This window comes from Pogoniulus pusillus, chromosome 6 (genome assembly GCF_015220805.1).
Source record: "Pogoniulus pusillus isolate bPogPus1 chromosome 6, bPogPus1.pri, whole genome shotgun sequence".
Taxonomy (NCBI): domain Eukaryota; kingdom Metazoa; phylum Chordata; class Aves; order Piciformes; family Lybiidae; genus Pogoniulus; species Pogoniulus pusillus.
In genome coordinates this window covers 36,161,927-36,182,128 of record NC_087269.1, presented here as the reverse complement: position 1 = coordinate 36,182,128, position 20,202 = coordinate 36,161,927, and the positions used below count along the sequence as shown (strand labels likewise).

Below are 20,202 nucleotides of genomic sequence, written 5' to 3'. Positions count from 1 at the left end.
TCTTACAAGCACACACAAATGTGTACCTGTAGCACAGATGTGCATGTACCTGTATTTATCTACTTCGACATTTGTACATAGCTATATTTGTGAGCTCCTTTCAGAGCTGAATGCAACATTGCAGACATACAGAATATAGTATATAAAATATATACCCTAGATCTTTTCATGGGTGAACACAACACTTTAGATGGATAGTAGAGACCATTCTAGATTTCTTTGGGTAATGAATGTGGGAACACAGGGTTGTTGCACTGGCATGCAGTTCTGCTGAGTGGGCTTACTGGTTTGAACAGGTGCTAAGTCTCAACACCATGCTTGGTAAGGGTACTGACTCTTCTTTATCTTTGAAATTCTTTGTTTTCCACTGTAATATATAGTTACATGAATCATTACTGCTAAAAATCCATGTGTCCTCTCATAGCTGCTGTGAAATGTGACATCATTCAAGGTATTGTGACCTTTTTACTGAATTCACTCAACTTATTTCCATTTGTCCTAGCTCAGAGCTTTGATTCTCTTGAGCCACATGACCCCTGGTGTTTATTCCCTGTTGCATCTCCCTTGCATCTGAAGTACACTTGTCAGTTCTAGGAGCTGCTTGTCTTTTAGATGTAATTTCATGTTACAAGCACTGGAATGCAAATAGGCACACAGCAAAAAAATGAAACAGTGAACCCGAGGAGCTATTATTCATTTACCTCTGTGCTGACACACAACTACGGTCATTGCTAGATGTGTCAGATACTTAGCAAAACAAGAGAATCATGCCTTTATTCCTTCTATTACAGACATGCTTAATAAGATCTTCTCATTCCTCAGATGGCTTGTTATCTTATATTGTGTAACCTTTAACTTACAAAGGTCTTTTCTCGCTGTATTTGTTCTGTTGAGGTTTTTTTAAATCTCCAGGGTATTTACAAAGATTGATAGTTCCTTTTTGCACCTGTTACTTTGCCAAATTTCCTATGTCCCACTCTCTAAGGTCCCAAAATAAACTTTACATTCGTCTGGGCTACCTCTGGATTTGCTTCAAAAGTGAAAACAGAGAGCTCAACCAATTTTCAAATAACTTATAAAATCTAGGTCCCTGTACACTCCTCCTGTGCATACTTTTCTTGATGCCTTTTCACTGCTTGCTTATCAGGCTTTGGCTACCCTGTAACTATTTGTCACCAATGCTGATACTTCTGTATCACATCACTTTACCCCTCACAGTTGTGCAGTGACTCAACTACTACCCTGTCTTCGTAGTTAGCAGGACCATGGTACCATATGATGGCATTTTCAGTAATCAAAGCTACATGCAAGGAAGAAAAAGCAAAATCTTTCCTCCATTTCCTCTATCTAGCTTCAGACCTCAGCAAGAACTCAAAATAGTCACTCTATAACAAGGAGCCATTGTCATATCTCTTTGACCTTCCCCTGTTCATAAAGCATTTTCACACTTTATAACTTCAGAGAATCAAAATTGAAATTACATAATTCATTCAGTTTTCCTGTCAGGAGGGATAAAAACCAAACTCTACCCTGAACCTATGCTTGCCACAGCAGCACTCTCTGATACACTGTTCTTCATTTTATATTTTTATAAACCACTCATCCCATGTTTGAAGGACAGGGAAACACTGTGGTACAATGAGCAGTATTCAGTTACGTTTTAGTCCATACTTAGAGCACTTTTTAGATGACTCAGAGTTAACAACTGTGAAAATAATTGCAGTACAGCATCGGCGTAAACCTACGCAAAGTGTTCACAATTACATGAATAATAAGTGTAGTTTAAAATACAATTGTTTCAAATCTATTGTAGAATTTGTGACCTGAAAGCCCTGAGATAATTATGGCAGTTCATACATCCTGGCTCAAATGGATTGTGCTGTAGATTGTTATCAAAAGCCTTCTCAGCATTTCAGTTGTTTTGCACCAGGAGGTGCAGGTCCATTATGATCTCAGTCAGACAGGCACTTAGACTCTGCGAGGTGTCTTTTCAAATGCTGTTTGTCAGAGCTCACACTGTAAGGAAAGAATAGTGTAGATAACCTTACGATTCCTGTCAGTGATGGGAACTCCAGGGAGTGCAGCATTGCACAGGCCTCTGAGCCACATACAGCATGCTGAGCAGAGCCACTCTTCAGATTCCCCCAGTTTGGTCATTTGAGCTGTTTCTTGAAAGGAAACAACTCTGTTCATATAACTTCCACTGACAAAACAGGATGTTCACATGAGAATTTCTTGCTGCAGTCCTGGATAAAGGCAAGGACAGAGAGGTGCCCTCATCACCAGTACCAAGGAAGAGCTGCCCACATGCTCTGCTGCAAGCTTAGGTGTATGCTGCAGCCAGAGCATCCACGCACCACAGCACAGCCCAGGCTTGGCTCCGCTTCAGTCAGCTAACTTCTCCATATCTCTTGGTCAGGAACAATACATCAAGGCAAAAAAATGTTAACTACTTTTAAATTCTGGAAGTGTAGGGACCAGTATGAAACTTCTCTTTCTATAGAACCAAGTAGTCTCCTGACTTCAAACCTGATTTCACACACTTTTAAATTCCTATAAGTTTTTTTTTTTAGAAGCCATTGAATTATTAGCTGGTGTGCAGAAAAGCTCTTATGACTGCTGGATCATGTTACTTAACAGCTTACAGTTAACAAATACTTGCAATACTCTGCTCTTGTGAGACCCCACCTCAAATACTGTATGAGGATGGTGAGGCTCTGGAACAGGCTGCCCAGGGAGGTTGTGGATGCTTCCTCCTTGAGGGTGTTCAGTGCCAAGTTGGATGAGGCCTTGAGCAGCCAAGTCTAACTGAGAGACATCCTTGCCCATGGTGGGGAGGTTGGAGTAGATCATCTCTAAGCTCCCTTCCAACCTAAGCCATTCTAAATTACACATTTCTATTTAGGGTAGCATGTCTGTGTGTGATTATACCCAGTATTAATCACCATGAAGATTGATCCAGATTCTAGAGAAGTACCACTGACTTCGTTAGCAAAGGGATGCATTAAAGTACACCAAGAACAATTATTTACAGTCCAAATTTCCTGCAGAATTGTTTGTCTTGATATTTTGGGGCACTACTGCACCACTGGCTTTTCCACTTGAATTGTGAATGTTGGTTTCACAGTGGTTTTTATGACTGCATAATTTATCAAATCACCTATTTCTGATAGGTAGAACACCACTCCATCTTTCTTTTGGATGCAAGTCAGTCCTGAACGTGTTTTCATGGCAAGCTCCTGTTAACACCCCACTGCCTTCAGTATGTATGGCAAAGAACTTCTCATAATTTGCCAAGCTCTCTAGGACTGTGAGGCATTAAACTAGTAACCATCAATTGCCTGTGGGATGTTTAAACTCAGAATTTATTAGTTGTCCTCCTGTTGCAGACTAGTGTTTGGTCTCACTAATGAGCAAGCGTTGCTTGTAACAGATGCTTCTGAGAGGTATGTAGAGGATTCCTTATGGAATATCCTCTTTACAGAGTACATTTCTTTCTAACATCTGCTTGTGGATGATTACTATATGATATAAGACACGAGGCTTGAATTTTTCTGTAGTACTTTATCCTGCATGAAGTAGTACAGAATGTTATCTTTGTCCCTGGAAATGGTTCTTCTCTGTATTATATTGGCCTCTGCCTTGATCTTACCATCTTGTAAAGTTTTATGTGTAAAGTACACCAAAGAGTTCATTTAGGCCAATATCCTTTTGCTCATAGTAGCTAATAATGAATATATACAAAAGTTCAGTGAGATAATGGCATGTTTCAGGGTCTCCCAGCCTCTAGTGGCCATTCAGGAATTTACTTTATCCAGCATACTTTTGATACACTTGCTACATTAGATAGCCTTTGACATTTTGTCATTAATTTGTCCAGTAACTTTCTTTACCCATGCAAGCTTTTGGTGTAACCAGTCTGTAACAAAGATTTCTGTAGATTAATATCACCATGTTAAGAACCATCTCCTGATGTTCTGAACTAGCTATTTTTAATAACCTCTTGGGTTTTTATTGGAGAACCAAATGTCTGTTTGCATGAAAATATTTGTTGTCCTTTTCATGTTTTCTTATGTGCATTGTGATGTGCAAGGCGGGAGAAAGATGGGCAGCATCTACAGGGAGTTGTAATGCTGTGGACACACTGCAGGGTCATACAGTTGCATAATTACATTTCAGAAGTCTTTTCCTACTAACTCATATTCATAAAATGGTTTAGATTGGAATGGACCTTAAAGATCACCTAGTTCCACCCTCTCTGCCATGTGCAGGGACACCTTCCACTAGACCAGGTTGCTCAAGATCTCCTTGAGTACTTCCAGGGAGGTGGCATCCACAACCTCCCTGGGCAACCTGTTTGAGTGTCTTACCACCCACACTGTAAAGAATTTCTTCCTGGGATCCAGTCTAAATCTCTTCTTGTCAAGCTCAAAGCCATTCCTCCTCCCCCCCCCCCCCCCAATTCCTGTCACTGTAAGCCCTTGTGAAAAGTCCCTTCCCAGCTTTCATCCATGCTGAACGGCCCCTGCCCTCTTCACAGAGGTGCTCCAGCCCTCTGGCCATCTTCATGGACGTCCTCTGGATCCACTTCAGCAGCTATGTGTCCCTCTTAGTCCTGGAGCAGTATTCCAGGTGGGGTCTCACCAGAGCAGAGCAGGAAAATCACCTCTCATCCTGCTGGTCATGCTTCTTTTGATGCAGCCCAGCACACAGTTGCCTTCTGGCTTGCAAGTAACTGTTAGCTGGCACCTGGTGATTTTTTTATCAGCTAATACACCCCAAGTCCTTCTCCAGACTGCCCTTGAACCACTCCTCACCAGTGTTTATTTGCACTTGGGATTTCCCTGACTCACATGTAGGACCTTGCACTTGGCCATGTTTTACTTTATGAGGTTGGCTTGGGCCCACCTTTCCAGCCTGTCCAAGTCACTCTGGATGGCCTCCCTTCTCTCCAGCACGTCAGTTGAACCACACAGATCAGTGTCATCTGCAAACTTGCTGAGGGTGCCTTGATCCCACTGTCCGTGTTGCTGGCAAAGATGTTAAACAGCACTGGTGCCAGCACCAGCCCCTGAGGGACACTGCTTATCACTGGTGTGCATCTGGACATTGAGTCGTTGACTGCAGCTCTCTGAGTGCAGCCATCCAGCTGTCCAACCAGTCATCCACCCCTCAGATCCATGCTTTTCCAATTTGGTGACCATGGTGGGATGGCATCAAAGGCTTTACGCAAGTCCAGGTAGATGACATCTTTTGCTCTTCCCTTATCTACTAATGTCTACTGGCATTTGAATGAATGAGTGCTGAAACATACAAGTATTTTAACCTCAGGGTCTTGTTAAGGAGTAACAATTTCCTGATCTTTGATGCATATCTTCTTCAGCATTTCTAAAATGTTACACTTTTCTTCTTTACTAGTGTCTAAGGAAGGCAGTAAATGTGACTGGCCTGTCAGTATTACTAGAGAAAAGAGCACAACATAATGTTAAATTAGTCTGCATGATGTTAAATTAGTCTGCAAACTTCTGTAATTGATGTTACCTCTACTTGAAGTGAATGAGACAATCTATAGACACCCTGCATGTCCAGCTCTTGAGTTTTTCTGGTCAAAAGACACCACACATCATTGTATTTAAGACAACTAAAAATGGAAGAGCAAGCATTGCCTTCCAGGAAATACACCATGTCTTGACAGAATTGTTTCTATTGCTTAAAGGGATTACATTTGCATGTGACTGGAAGAGAAATTTTTATTAATTAGCACTGAGTAAACAATGAGTATCCAGTCACTGAGAACAGTACTGAGATGCTGATTTGTGCAGTTGTTAAAGCAGTGTTGCACAGAAAGAAACAGACATTTTTCAGTGCAGTTTTCTGTAATATGCTAGCACTTGGGAAACAGCACACATATAGTCATATGTCAGGAGTCCTTCTACTTCTCTTCCAAAGTTCAGAAAGCACTTTAGTACAGAATCTAGCAGATTGCTTGCTACCGAACATACTATGTAGTCATGAAGAATACAATCATCACCTCCTCCACACTGAACAAGTATTACATTTCTTCAGCTTAGGCAGTAGTTTTGGTAAAGTATTTTGATGAATCAAGTAGAACTGGTGTGTTTTCTGACTTCTGGCAGGTTTTGGATTTAAATCCATTGACCACAATTCACTAACACCAAAAATTTAAACAGCCACACAAACCTGTAGGTGGTAGCTCCCACTGCATTTGGTGTGAATGTGTGTCACAGGCTGCGATACCATAGTATCAGGGGGTAATAAGAGACAGGGCAAAGGCCTGGTACAAGCCAATACAAACCCAGATCCAAATCCAATCCCTTTATTGCACCCCAAGCATGGGGTTATATACTTTCTTATCAGAAAGCTACATAAGAAGGTTACAAATAATCTCAGACTCTGATTGGTTATACACACCTGCGTTAGGACTACATTAGGATTACACACTACTTGGCACAGACATTCTTCATATTCCCTCAACAACACCTATATTGTGTCTGGCAGCTCTAAGTCAGCAGAGATAGGTGATAACCACAGACTCCAGGCTTACACTTGTTTACATTTGCTGCACCAGTCCTTAAGGTCATTCCAACCCTCTATCAGCACTTACTGAACTCTCACCTGTCCATGGCTTGTTTCACTGCATAATATTCCAATAGCTGTCCCACAGACAATTCTATAAACTCACTGCATTTAGTATTACTATATCCAACAAATGTATCTTTGCCTTTTGTCAAAAGGAAGTGACCCTATTTATAATCAAAGTACAGCACACAGGCTAAAAAGTCTGAAAAACTGTAGGGATCTATTTCTTATTCATCATGCACTTTCTACACCTGTGGTAGCACATCAGGGACTCACCATCCACCTTAAGATCCCTTCTTCTTCCAGAGCAACAAAAACCAGCTTTAGAACAAATGCATAGCAAACCTTAGGTGTCTAGCCTGGTACTCACAGAGAAATATTTCTGCCCCCAAATACTTCAGGCATTTTGGAAGCTCATAGAAGTAAGGGTAGAAAGACATTATTTTAACAGAGAATTCCCACGTTGTTAGAAGCATTGATATCAGTGAATTGTTTGTAAGACATTTTCCTGTTCCCACTGGTATAGTAGATCTGCAGATCAAGTGGAATAAGCTGAGGATGGAACACAGAAAAGCATAAGGTCATATTATAGCAGTGCTCTGCATTTGTATTTCCATTTGGCCATGTAAGTACCACTGATAATGTAGCTATCTTCTTAAGAATAAATCATCACCTGCTAGGAATCAAAGATAATAATTATTCCACACCTTAAAGAATTTGGTTTTGAAATTATGCTAAGGCAAAGGCAGCAATGTTAAAGAAACATGGAGACATTTAGGATTATTCTGAGCTTCTGCAATTATTCTGTAACAAAGCTTGACAAAAGGGATGAAGTACTGAACCTGACACAGCTGCAGGGAAAAGTCAACCTACGCTTATGTGTGATTTGAATGCCCTTTGGTGAAGTTTTAACCTAGGTATGAAACAAAGTTTTGAATCAACAGTTCTCAAAATTCCTTAGTAATTGTTCTTTTTTTTTCATCTTCAGTGTCCAGACCAATCGTGCAAACAGGATTTGTTGGCTTACCTAGAACAGATCAAGCTGTATTCTCATCAGCTCAAAATCTGCAGTCAAGTTAAAGCAGAAATCCAGAATCTGGGTGGAGAGCTTATCATGTCTGCCGTAAGTAGAAAAATGGTGTCAATTACTCTGTTAATCAAGACTCACAAGAAGAATAGCAGCTCAAGAAAAAATTTTTTTAAATCCTCTATTAAAGCCTAAAGACCAAGTTAGAGGAAAGGGTTAGAGGGATGAAGAGCAGAGGATGCAATAGTCAGGACCCCTTCTTCACAGAGAGAGTGATTTGCTATTGGAATGGGCTGCCCAGGGAGGTGCTGGAGTCACTGTCCCTGGAGGTGTTCAAGAGAAGACTGGCTGAGGCATTTAGTGCCATGGTCTAGTTGACTGGATAGGGCTGGGTGCTAGGTTGGACTGGATGATCTTGGAGGTCTCTTCCAACCTGGTTGGTTCTATTCTCTACAATTCTATGACCTATCACATATTTGTAGAGCTATAAATGAAAAAGCTGTCTTCTTGAAACAGAGCTAAATCACAACATCTGTCTTTCTGACCAGCATCTCTGGGTGAAGCTGTGGAGGAGAAGGTAAAGTAGACATAAAAGCATTATAGATTAATTAACCTTGCACCCTACTATATAAGTGGTCACCAGTGCCACGGTGACCACTTATACAGGTGCCATGGTATAAGGACACCTGTATTTTTGTTAATGGACTCTCATCTATGGAAGTGCTGGTAACTACTAGCATAGTTCAGTTTGGGACTGATTCCTATGGCAACACAGAGCATTATGCATATGCAGCAGTATGTTGTAATCTGCACAACTCATATCAGTTCATCCTTTATATCACCTTATCTTGTGTTGCTTTTCATCTGTCCCTTTGTCCTTGTCTCTCCTGTAACATTCCTGACAGCCCACACCAAGAATGTTTTCTATTTAAAATATGTGATGAGTGTAGGTTAAGATGGCCAGTTTGGCTGGGGCATTTGGAATGCATTGGGGAGTGTTCAGCTGGTAGACCTAACTGCTCTCCTCAGTTAGTGGCCTTTTGTCAGGCCATACAACCTTGCAGCCTCTTACTGCAGTTGTGTAGACATCTGCCTTAATCACTGCCCTTCCCTTAGCTCAGCACATTCACTCTGGGCAGTTGGCACAGTAATGCTCAGAGCCTCAGTCATGGTGGTTATAGAGAGTCATGTGCAGAAAAAGAGAGGAAGAGATGTTCTGAATCATTAGCTTCTAATTCTTCTTTCATGATGGTTTTGTTTTGTCATTCATTAAAACTTCCTTAGTTGGTATTTAATCTTTCATGCTCTCATAAAATGCTTACATTTAAAAATAATGCATCTGGCACTAGCAATATGTAAACTGCACAGGTGAAAATGGTGATGATTCACTAAGCCTTTCCTAGGTGAAATTGAACAGGAAACGGACAATTCCTTCTATTGATCAGAATACATTTGTGCCTCTTCAGGCACAAAATAGTAAGATAACCATTTCGAGTATGCAGCCTGACAGCAATTGTGTTCATTTATGTAGATAAAATGATAATTAATTGCATTAATTTATGTAGATTGTATGATAATTCATTTATGAGTACTGTACAATATAGGCTTGCACACTGCTAGCTTGGGTTTTTTTCCAGTGGTGGCAATAAACAGAGAATTATATCACAGGACAGAAAATTAACATATTTTATATGTGAGCATTGCACACTCTGACTCCTGCCAGGCAATAATGTTCTGTACTATTTATAGTCATTGTCTTCTTGTATTTCATTTTATATTGTATTTGGCAAAGGAGACAAAGCTTTTTGGCTGTAGAAAGGAAACAGAAATTCAGAAAAGAGAGTTCTCAGACAGTATCACAAAACTGATAAATGGCCTAGAAAAGATCCCTCAAGTTAGCCAGCCTTTCCTGTGCACTGAAGGCTGTTTCACTCTATTTTTCTTGATTTAGCTTTGGCTCTTCCTGTTGCTATCTCAAGAACCAGACTTACCTAAAAAGTTACATAAGTCCACTTCTGTGCCAAATGGAGGTGCTTTAATACTTCTAACTTCGTGCTTCAAGGCTGTATTTAAAAGTCTATTTCACTTAAGAGTTACCACTGAGTTCCTGTGGCAGTTAAATCAGAAGTTGCCTGCACACTCTTTGCCATGAACATGTTTCAGCTTTGAAAGCTGCATCCTAGGTAAAACTGAATGGAAGCAAAACTAGAAAACTGCCAGGTGGGGTGTCTCTAGCTGCCACCAGGCCTTTGACTGACACAGTCCTAATCCTTGGGTAACCATACATTAGCAAAATCATGTCTCAGCCAACATGCAAATATTGTGGCAGCTGGCAAGCTGCTGAGCCCCTTTGTTGCGGTGTAGAGGTTTTCAGTTCCTACTAGAGAGGAGCCTGTCAGCCGGAGTAGCTCTTCAAGAGCTGCCCCTCTGGAAGAGGAGGAGATGGGGTGCAGTCAGTTTCATCTCTTTTTAAGAATTTCTTCTGGGGGTTGTTTTTTCCTCCTAAGAGAAGTCAACGACCATCAGAATAGCTTCCTTACTTGCTGCTTCTGTAGGACTGAGCAATGGGATCAAAGAGCTAAGCAGCAGGCTACTGTAACAGCCCACCTGCTTTATTATTAGTTAGATTGTTCCACTGACTTCACTGCTGCTGTCCTGCAAGCTTCACTGAAGAAATTACTCCTTTTGCCTTGCTTTCAGTCCATAGTTCTGACAAAAGTGATGCCTGCAAGTGCCAGAGGCTTCTACTGCTTCTTCAGACAGTTTGTTTCTCCTTGCTGCTATTTCTCCAGGTCATTATGAAGTTGTAGTTCAGTTTGTTTGAACTAATGGTGGAAGGGTACTGACACTATGTATGAAGTTACTTCTTATATCAGTATTTGGTTCTGAACATAATACACCTCTCATTTGATAAAAGTTGATGTAAACCTCTCCAAACTGGTGCAATTTACTGAGAGCTGACAGAAATATTTCACTGTTTGGTTGGGTTTTTTAGAATCATAGAATCAACCAGGTTGGAAGAGACCTCCAACATCATGCAGTCCAACCTATCACCCAGCCCTATCCAATCTACTAGGTCATGGCACTAAGTGTCTCATCCAGGCTTTTCTTGAGCACCTCCAGGGATGGCAACTCCACCACCTCCCTGGGCAGCCCATTCCAATGGCAAATCACTCTCTCTGTGAAGAACTTCCTCCTAACATCCAGCCTAGACCTACCCCGGCACAACTTGAGACTGTGTCCCCTTGTTCTGTTGCTGGTTGCCTGGGAGAAGAGGCCAACCCCCACCTGGCTGCAACCTCCCTTCAGGTAGTTGTAGACAGCAATGAGGTCACCCTTTAATGTAATAACACCTCATCATTCATTAGTGTGCACCACTAGGTACATGGAATTCCTGGCCTTTATAAACAAAGCAAGGAAGATAGTTTTCCTGTTAATTACAGGCATCTCAGTTGCTATTGCTTTCTGAACTGCATCTACTACTGAGAACTGATTTAAAGCAGCGAGAAGTAATACTGGTAGTTTGCACTACAAGACAGTTATTTTTTCCAGCAATAATTGATTTGCTAGTTAGCCAAATCAGGATGTATTTTACAGTTCTTAGTCTCACTGCATCTAATGATAGAAATAGCAAGGAGAGGATTTCTTTTTCTTTTAAATCCTCTTTACCTCAAGGACCTGTTTAAAAAGAAAAAAAGTTTCCTTTTTAAAAACCTTCCTGCAAGTGCAAGCAGCAGTACTTGGGAGGGGCTGGGCTCACCACCTGTCTAAGCATGTGTTACCTTATGGGAAACAGTTTTACAGTGCCTTACACAAGCTGTTGGACATAGGGCCTGGTCTAATGACAAGAGTCAGTTCTTTGACTTCTACATAGCCTGAAGCAGATTCTGGTAAGGGTTAATCTTAGTCATTCAATTCATTAGATTCTATTTCTCCACCAGAAAAGTGAGTAAAACACAGAACAAACCCCAGTTACCCCTGAGGTGTATCAGGTAATTACTGGATGGACAGGCAGACACAGATAGCTACTGTAATGGCTAGATGTTTAGGAATTGCCCATTGAAATGGTAAGGCAAGATTTCCCAAGGCCAATTCCACAGTCAGGATGAAATCTCCCTGGTATCTGAAAGGGAGAGCGTGGCAATGCAGAGAGGAGAAAAACGCTCCAGTAATGGGAGAAAAAATCAGAATGACAATTCTCCTTTTGGTTTGTTTCATGTATAACCTGTACTGGGATTGCACCCATAGTAGGTTTGACATACCATCTGGCAGTTAAAGAAACAATTGTTTCCAACTCTTGACCATTCTCCTGTGTTTTCTTGAACACTCATCTTTTGGGGTCACCGATACACTAAGATCTCCTTTCGTGTTAAAATGAAATTATCACTATGCTGGCTGGAGAGATAAACTATGGAAATCTGTACATCCTCACCACAGAAAATGAGGTCAGTAACTAGTGTTAAAATTCTGGCCTAGGCCAAGTAAAACTCCCAGTGTCTTAGTCAGGATTTCACTTTCAATAATTTGCCTCTTTGGATTGTTCTGCTACTTTTAATATTAAAGGGCTAAATGACTACATTATATAAGCATTATATTTAGTGAAAGAACCATGAACTTATTCACAGGAGGAGACTGTTCAACATAGTAAAAAAATGGGTAGAAAATGAAAAGCACAAAATAGTAAGTACTCCTTACCTTCAGTGCAGCACTATTAGAAGCTCACTCCTCTTCATAGAAACAAAGAATTCATGTTATTTTCAGAAGTAGTTTTCAAAGTAGAAATTCAATCTTAGTCTCTTAGTATAGTTCTAGGAAAGTATTTAAACATAACAATCCAATTAAGTTAAATGTTTAATAGCTGACCTTGTTTTCAAAGGAATTTTCAGTCCAGACTTCAGATCCTGATTAAAAACTCTGTATTTGATACCCAGTTCTTAGTTTTCATCTGTATGAATAATGAAAATCTGGTTGAGCTGTAAATAGGACTGCAAACAGCCACATATTAACTCTGTGATCAAATAGTAGACTTCAGTTCTCTGCCCAATAATTTAATGCCAAGAGCATCACAACTGGGGTTCTAGCAGACTGTCATACTACATGTCAAGAAGTGTTCTGTGATGACTGTTTCACAAAGCCTCTTGCAGCTTTGTTCCAGGGGGCAACTGTCTCCCACTTTTGTCATCTACAAAGAATGTTGACTGAGATATTTTGAGTAAAGAAAATCCTGTGTTTGTGTAACTGCTACAGAAACAACACGATAAGGCAATCAGCTCTTAGGTCACTGAACAGAAAATACTTGGATAGTGAAAGAGTGTCTTGAAAGTCTAAATAATGAGAATTACTCTGAGTATTAAATAAAAATATCAGACCATCGGAGTTATGATGATGTTGAACTTCTTACAGTATTGGAACATCTCTCTTATGAGGAAAAGCTGAGGTAGCTGGGTCTCTTTAGTTTGGAGGAGACTGAAAAGTGACCTTATTCATGTTTATAAAGGGCAAGTGTTGGGAGGATGGGGCCAGGCTCATCTCAGTGATGTCCAGTGACAGGATGGGTGCAAGCTGGAACGTAGGAGGTTCCATGTGTGCGAAAGAAAAAACTTCTTCACTGTGAGGGTGACAGAGTCCTGGAACAGGCAGTCCAGAGAGGCTGTGGAACCTGCTTCTCTGGAGACATTCAAAATCCCCCTAGATGTGTTCTGGCATGACCTGCTCCAGGTGATCCTGCTCTAACAGGGGCGTTGGACCATGGATGGTCTTTTGAGGTTCCTTCCAACCCCTGCCATTGTGTGATTCTGTGCTACTGCCAAGGCATTCAATTGTTTTTCAAAATGTGATTGAAAATGAGGTTTCCAAAACCTTTTTTTTTTCTGAACTCCCTTTTCACAAGTTTTTTTTTATTATTCAGTGCACACAGAGCTTATAAAGGAAGAGGAACACAAGGGCTGGAAACAAGAGAGGCCATTTCAGCAGAAGTACTGCTCTAACATTCTGTGATTCTGTGAAGTGAGGAAAGATACATCAGGAGATGCTTTTCTTTAATCTTTTAATCAATTACCATCTTCATGAACATAGGGGAAGGCTGAAACATTGTGTCTCCTTGGAAAATGCCATAAAGAGCAAAAATTTGAATCACATAGAAATCAAAGAGCTTTAAGCTTGAGCTTGGTTGATTTGTTTGTTTTTCCAATGAATCTTTATGTACCACTTGCCGCACATTGAAGAATTTGCAGCTGCATCTCTCTAAATGAAATGAACTTAAATGCTCAATGAATATTTTATCAGTCTTTCATTTATGCCAAGTTTCATTTCATCACTTTTCCTAGATATGACACCTTGAAGAGCCTGCTGAATATCTCAGATAAAAGCATCCAAGTGAAGACAGTCCTTGAGTACATTATATTTATAGAAGAACAACAGATTTACACCAAACTCTATAATGTTATTGGCACTGAAGTATAAAAGCAGCTGCTGTCTAGTGACAAGGAAAAGATCAAACATATGGCCTGATTCTTGCCGTCTGTAGTATGTGTGCAAGAACATCCTCTAAAAGGTTTCCAAAATTCTGAGTGGAGTTAATACTCCTCTTGGTTGTTTTTCCTCTTCACAACATCCATATTTTTTGTATAAAAGTAAGACCAGTGTGAGATGCACCCAGAAATCTGAGGGGACATGTGCATGATAAGACACTTCAAATGACATGGATAGCCTAAAGCACAGCTTTAAGTAAGCCTTCCTTTATTTCATTGCCAGTTGAGAGATGCCAAGGACAAAGTAAAATTAATGACAATTACTCCTGCCCTTCAGCACCTACCTTTCACCATCACTATGGTATCTGCAGCAACCCTCCTACTTTAAACAACTGTAATGGCAGACAGGTCACCTGCTTTCCAGCAGGGGGGCACACAACAGCTCTTTTTTTGGGTTAAGTACCAGTTGTATGTGTCTCAGGGCATCTTAAGTAACATGGCAAAGGTTCAGTTCCTCTGGCCTGGCAAGAGTGCAGTGGAATTCAGCCACCTTCATTAGGTACCATTGAGTTATAAGTCAGGCTTTGGATTTTTGACATTTCAAGTGCCAGTTTTGACAGACATTCACCAGAGCTTGTGTCAGACCAGGAGGCTAACAAACACACTGTATGTTGCTTTGTATTTGCAACCTCATCAAAATTAGGGACCAGCAAAATGGATTTATTATTCCTCTTTAACAGATCTGTATTATTAGAGTTTAATACATCAAAATACAGTTTCACCCATCACAGTAGTGTAGTGAAGCAGGTGTGGACTATTTCACAGCCATTTTGTGAACAGAGCTACAGATGCCAGAACAAGGTGGTAGTTAACTACAAGAGAGAAAAGGGAAGATGCAACAGTCTTCTGAAAGGATTCCTCTTCGTTATTTCACGGTGTAAAGTAGAGTCACATGGAAAACACACAAAGTTTTTGGAATGCCTGGATGTTGCTACCAATTTGTTCTCGGAGCTTTTTCCCTTCCTTTCATGCAAAAATTCCTCATTCCCAGAGCAGCAGGCACTAGACAATGACACTCCAGCTTGACGTCCTCCTACTGTAGTTACTTTAAAAAATGCAGCTTCAAAAAACGGGTAAGGATTACAGACACTGAAATCACAGACAAATATCAACTGGGAAAAAAAAAACCCAGCACCATAACCAAGCAAACAAAACCCAAAACAAACCAAGCAAACAAAGAACCAAACCTGCCCCTTAAGACCATGCTGCTTTTGCCATAGAACCAAAACTTTCTTTGCTGGCACATAGCAGTGTCATCATGGCATCATCACACAGCCAGTGCTAGAAAAGTGAGTGCATCTGGTGCCATCAAGATTCCACCAACACTGACCACAGCAGAGAAGAAAAGATGATTCAAAGTTCTTAAGAAACTGTGGCAATCATGGTGTTTTCAGCTGCTCTAGAAATCAAGAGATATGCAGAATGCTGTGCCTGGGTGTCCGTGGTTTGTGTAGAGTTAGTCCTTCAGTTATCATGAAAGAAAAAAAGATTCTTATGACACTTTCTCCCTCTCCTCATTCCTTCTAAGCACATGATATATTGTGACAGCAGCTTGAAAATTGGACAGAACATCAGGTCATCTGGCAGTGAGCTAATGCTACAGCAGCAGACAGCCTCTTTAGAAAAGGGATACACTGGGGACTGAGGACTTACCAGGAGTGTCATGCCAAGGCCTCTGAGCAGAACACCTTACTGACAGCCTGGAAGTTCATAAAATGTTTGGTTTAAAAGCAGCATTTGAAGTAAGTTTTAGGCTTAGAGGTCACCATATGCTTGGAACTTCATGTCAAATTATATCACTAAAACTGTGTTTGCTGCTAAAGCTGGTGGAGTGACAGGGCAGCTTCCTTCCCTGAAGTGAAGCTTATATACCCCAGGCACCAAATACCCATACCAGTTTATGCTGAAATGCTGCCATGCAAAGATTATATGACTATTAGAAACTTTCTTAAAAGCTCATGTGCTTCATTTGACACTTTTCTTAGTGTATATAGAGAAATTTCAGGTTGCCATTGTACTATGTGTGCATTTAATTAGGCCTAAAGGGCTGGGGACACTTACCTAAAGAGAGAAGCGATGCATGTGATAATAGCTGGAGGAGATTTTCTTCTAGTTCAGAGGTGGTTCCAAAATGCAACTAAATCCAGCACCTTGGCAGCATTTGTATTATTGCCTTATTTGCATTGTTGTGTATCAAGTGTGTATAAAGTGTAATGCATTCAGCTCCTCTCACCTGATCAATTTATTCAACCAAATTCATTCAACCTTGAACCTTCTGTGACAACACAATAGGAACTCTGCTCTGCATATAGCCTGCTTCGAAGCTCTTTCTGGCATGTGTTGGACCAGATTTCTGCCTAGAGTTTGAGATTTGGACTCACTAGGCAGTTTAAAACACACCATAGGATCATATTTGCTGTTTGCACAGTGCAGCTAGCTTCTACCTAGGCTGCCATAGTCATTGAGGCCGAGGAAGACAGTTAAAGTGTCACCAGGATTCTCTGCTGTCAGCCTGTAGATGCTCTGCAGCCTGAGGTCTCAAATTCCTACATACATTTCAGACCTGCTGGCTGCAGACATCTATAGTAGGGCAGTCTGAGTTTGTTCATACTGCACTCCAGAGCAATATGGCAGATCCAACTTGCTTCAAGCTGTCATTTTTGTTTCACTTAGCAGCTTTTCAGTGGGAATTAAATGCACTCTTTCCTGCTAGTTCCTCAAGTACTGATTGAAAATACCTCCACTTTAGTGCTTGTATGTCCTTGTAGTATGCTGTTGAAAATGGTGTTAAGTGACAGGCATTAGTTTGTTGTTCATTCTGCCTCTTGGGTTGGCACTCCTTAAACAGTGTGAGAAGCCACACAGTTACTGCAAGTTCTGTGTGTTATCCCACTCTTAATTACCCTTAATAACATCAGTCACGAGACTGCATTTATCAGCTCTGACAAAGCCAGACATTCCACAGTATCCTAGCATTGCTCAGGAGCTCTTGTGGGAGCCTGGAACATGACAGGACCAGCTGGAGAATGCCTGGTGATGATACAAAGGAAGAAATCGGATGCATTTTCCTGACTCTTCTTTCAGCTGGTTTTATTGCCCAGGAGTAGTAATTGCAGTGAGAGTGTACAGAAAAGCACCATGAGTTCAGGTTTAAGAAAAGAAACTAACAACCAATATCTGCATCATCATTTACATTTTACTAACACAAATTTCTGTATATCTGTATATAATAATCAAACACACCAAGGGAAAACAAAGAAATTGAGCTTTAGTATGTTAGTTTGCCTTTTTAACCCTTCTTTATTCCTGAGCATATTGTGGTTAAAAGCTGAACAACTTCCTAGGATGTTTCTGTTTCTTATTACAGCTGGATAGTGTCACCTCACTAATTCAGGCAGCCAAAAATTTAATGAATGCTGTGGTGCAAACAGTGAAGATGTCTTATATTGCATCCACAAAGATTATCAAGATTCAGAGTCCTAGTGGCCCACGACACCCTGTTGTGATGTGGAGAATGAAGGCTCCAGAGAAGAAGCCCCTCATTAAAAGAGAGAAGCCAGAAGAAATCTATGCAGCTGTCAGAAAGGGTTCTGCAAAGAAGAGGATCCATCCTGTTCAAGTAATGAGTGAATTTAGAGGCAGAGAAATAGTTTAATATTCTGATACTTCTTCATATCTTGAATTTCTGATTATTCCCCCCCCCCACTTATTTTATATTTATATATATATATTAATGTTTTGCTTTTCTCTAAATGTGCAAGACAACACTTGCTTAAATTATTTGAAAATGATGTTGGATTAATAAGCAGCACTACCTATTCTCTTGTAGTAGCAAACTGTGGTGTCTTCAAACTGGCATGTTTTCAGCAGAGCAGTGTGAGTGATACATTACAGGACTGTGCTGTGGTTAGAAAGGAGGATGCAGAGTGTCAACCTGCCCCAAGACCTGGGCTTAGGGATGAATGTGGCCAGTACTAAACTGCAGATATTTTATGGTATAGAACAATTTAAGCATTGTGTTTATTGGGTCAGATCCTTTGCTGGCATCATTACCTTGTGATTGAATCAACTGTGTTACTTCATGCCAGCGGAGAGTCTGAGCACTTACATTTTATGTAGATCAAAAGGCCTAAGTATCCTCACTCATCAAAGGTCCAGCCTTGGAAATGGAAGTTTGAAAATGTTTAATGAAACATGAAGAGTGTATTAACAACATAAGGTAGTAAAAGAGCACTGACTACAACATAAGCAATAACAATAGCTCTCTTTAAAAAGTGTTTGAAACCTTAACGCTGATTGTGTTCTGCTTCCTTCTCTGTTCTGTGCATCCTGGTAAATCAGCTGGCTTACATCTGGAAGTTCAGAGAAATCAGCTACTAACAATAGAAAACTTTTCTAACCACTGCACAAAAGAACAACTATGAAATACATCATTATTCTGAGATCAGTGTGTGACACACACACGTCTTGACTCTTAGGAGATTTTTGCAAGGTAACTCATTATTTAAATTACTTTTCTTATGACACTGAAGTCCTAAATGCAGAGCTATGCCAGAAAACAACTTGCTAAATGGCTACACCATATCTCAAAGTATGTAATGAAATAACTGCTACTAGTCAGTGGTCACCTACCACTCGACTTCTTAAGACAGTGAAAGAAAAAAATTCTACTTCTGTTTGAATCCAAAATCCACTTGGACTGATTTTTGTAAAATAGTTTAACTTCTCTTCCCTGTCATTTCACTAACTTTTCGCAGCTCCATTTGTGATCCAGGCTGTCTTTGCTGGCAGTTAGGTTGATCCTATGGTAAGATTTTTATATTTGCTGGGGTGAAAGGGCTCCCTCAAATGCCAGACCTTCATGATTCATCACTGACTGCCGTTATGAGCTCCAGACTACACACTGCTGCTCCATTCCATTTGTTATAGTTTGCACAGCAGTTCACCTACCTAGTGCAATGCAGGCAGCAAAAATAACCATAAATGGTAGATTTTCACAGAATCATATGGTGCAATGTAATTTCTGGGCTGTTGGTTAAGAAACCACCTGAAATATATAGTGACCATGATTTAAAAAGTGTATAGATCACTGTTCCACTTTCCTTACCTTTACTATCTGTTAAATGAAAGAAAAGGGGAAATTTGGTGTTACTCTCCTCAGAAATCCTCGTGTCTCTGGGTTACACCTTCAGTATAGGTCACTTTGACACCAAATGACTGTAACCTAATGTATTTTTATCACATTATTAATAAAAAGCACGTACACTGCTCAGAAGATGTCTTTTTGTCTTGTGGGATTTATTTATTTATTCTGATGTGCACTGTTCAACTGGTTTAAGTGAGAGGTTTTCCAGCACTGCCATCACTAAGTTTGTTGTTTAATGTAACACTCCTTCCTGCAGGAGGGGCATTACATTACCTGGCCATACTCAAGAGCTCCTTTGATATCAGTTTCCAATACTGTTGCTGTTACTTGGGCATTTATTAGGTGAAAATTAACCTTCTAAGTGAACGAGAAAATCAGATAGATTGGATTTTTCACTGTTAAAGCATGTTAGTACAAGAGTACATAATCTTGTCATTTCCATGAGTCCCAAAGCTGTTGAATTTATTTTTTTTAATAAACACCTTGTTTCTGTCACTGCTCTCACTGCTGATGTTGTTTCCTTTAGCATTTAGCGATGTTAATTTGTAACCAGCAGTTTCTGTCACTGTAGGGTGTGCTGAGCAGTTTGCAGTTTGTCCCTGTTAATTCCTCATTGCCTTGACTTGGTGTCATTTCCTGTAGTAATGAAAATCCTCTCTCATCTCTTGGGCCTTCAGTGAAAACTTTTGACATAATTAGTTGGCTTTATTTTTATGTTTGAAGATGGCTGTGAGAAGCAGATGTGATAACCCTCTCCGCACTTACACCAATGTACTTTTCCCCCCAACTTAATCTGGTATCACTTGGGAAGATCTACTGCTGTTTAACTACTGAAGATGACTAAGAAACTTGACATGATGAAAGTCTCATATTCCAGATGATTTTATAAGGTCATCACA

At 40.4% G+C, this 20,202-nt stretch overlaps 1 protein-coding gene across 13 annotated transcripts in view; it reads left to right on the top strand.

The window, feature by feature from the left end:
- CTNNA3 (catenin alpha 3) overlaps positions 1-19,432 on the top strand; it is a 452,565-nt gene extending 433,133 nt beyond the window's left edge. For 11 of the 13 annotated variants that reach the window (XM_064145224.1, XM_064145225.1, XM_064145223.1 and 8 more), the window contains 2 exons: positions 7,589-7,723; positions 17,525-19,432. In XM_064145224.1, the coding sequence (XP_064001294.1) occupies positions 7,589-7,723; positions 17,525-17,812 (423 nt within the window). In that variant the 3' untranslated portion in view covers positions 17,813-19,432. Of the gene's footprint in view, positions 1-7,588; positions 7,724-13,535; positions 13,836-13,953; positions 16,558-17,524 lie in introns of those variants that run through there. The other 2 variants (XM_064145227.1, XM_064145226.1) reach the window with 2 other exon arrangements.
- Positions 19,433-20,202: the final 770 nt, after the last annotated feature.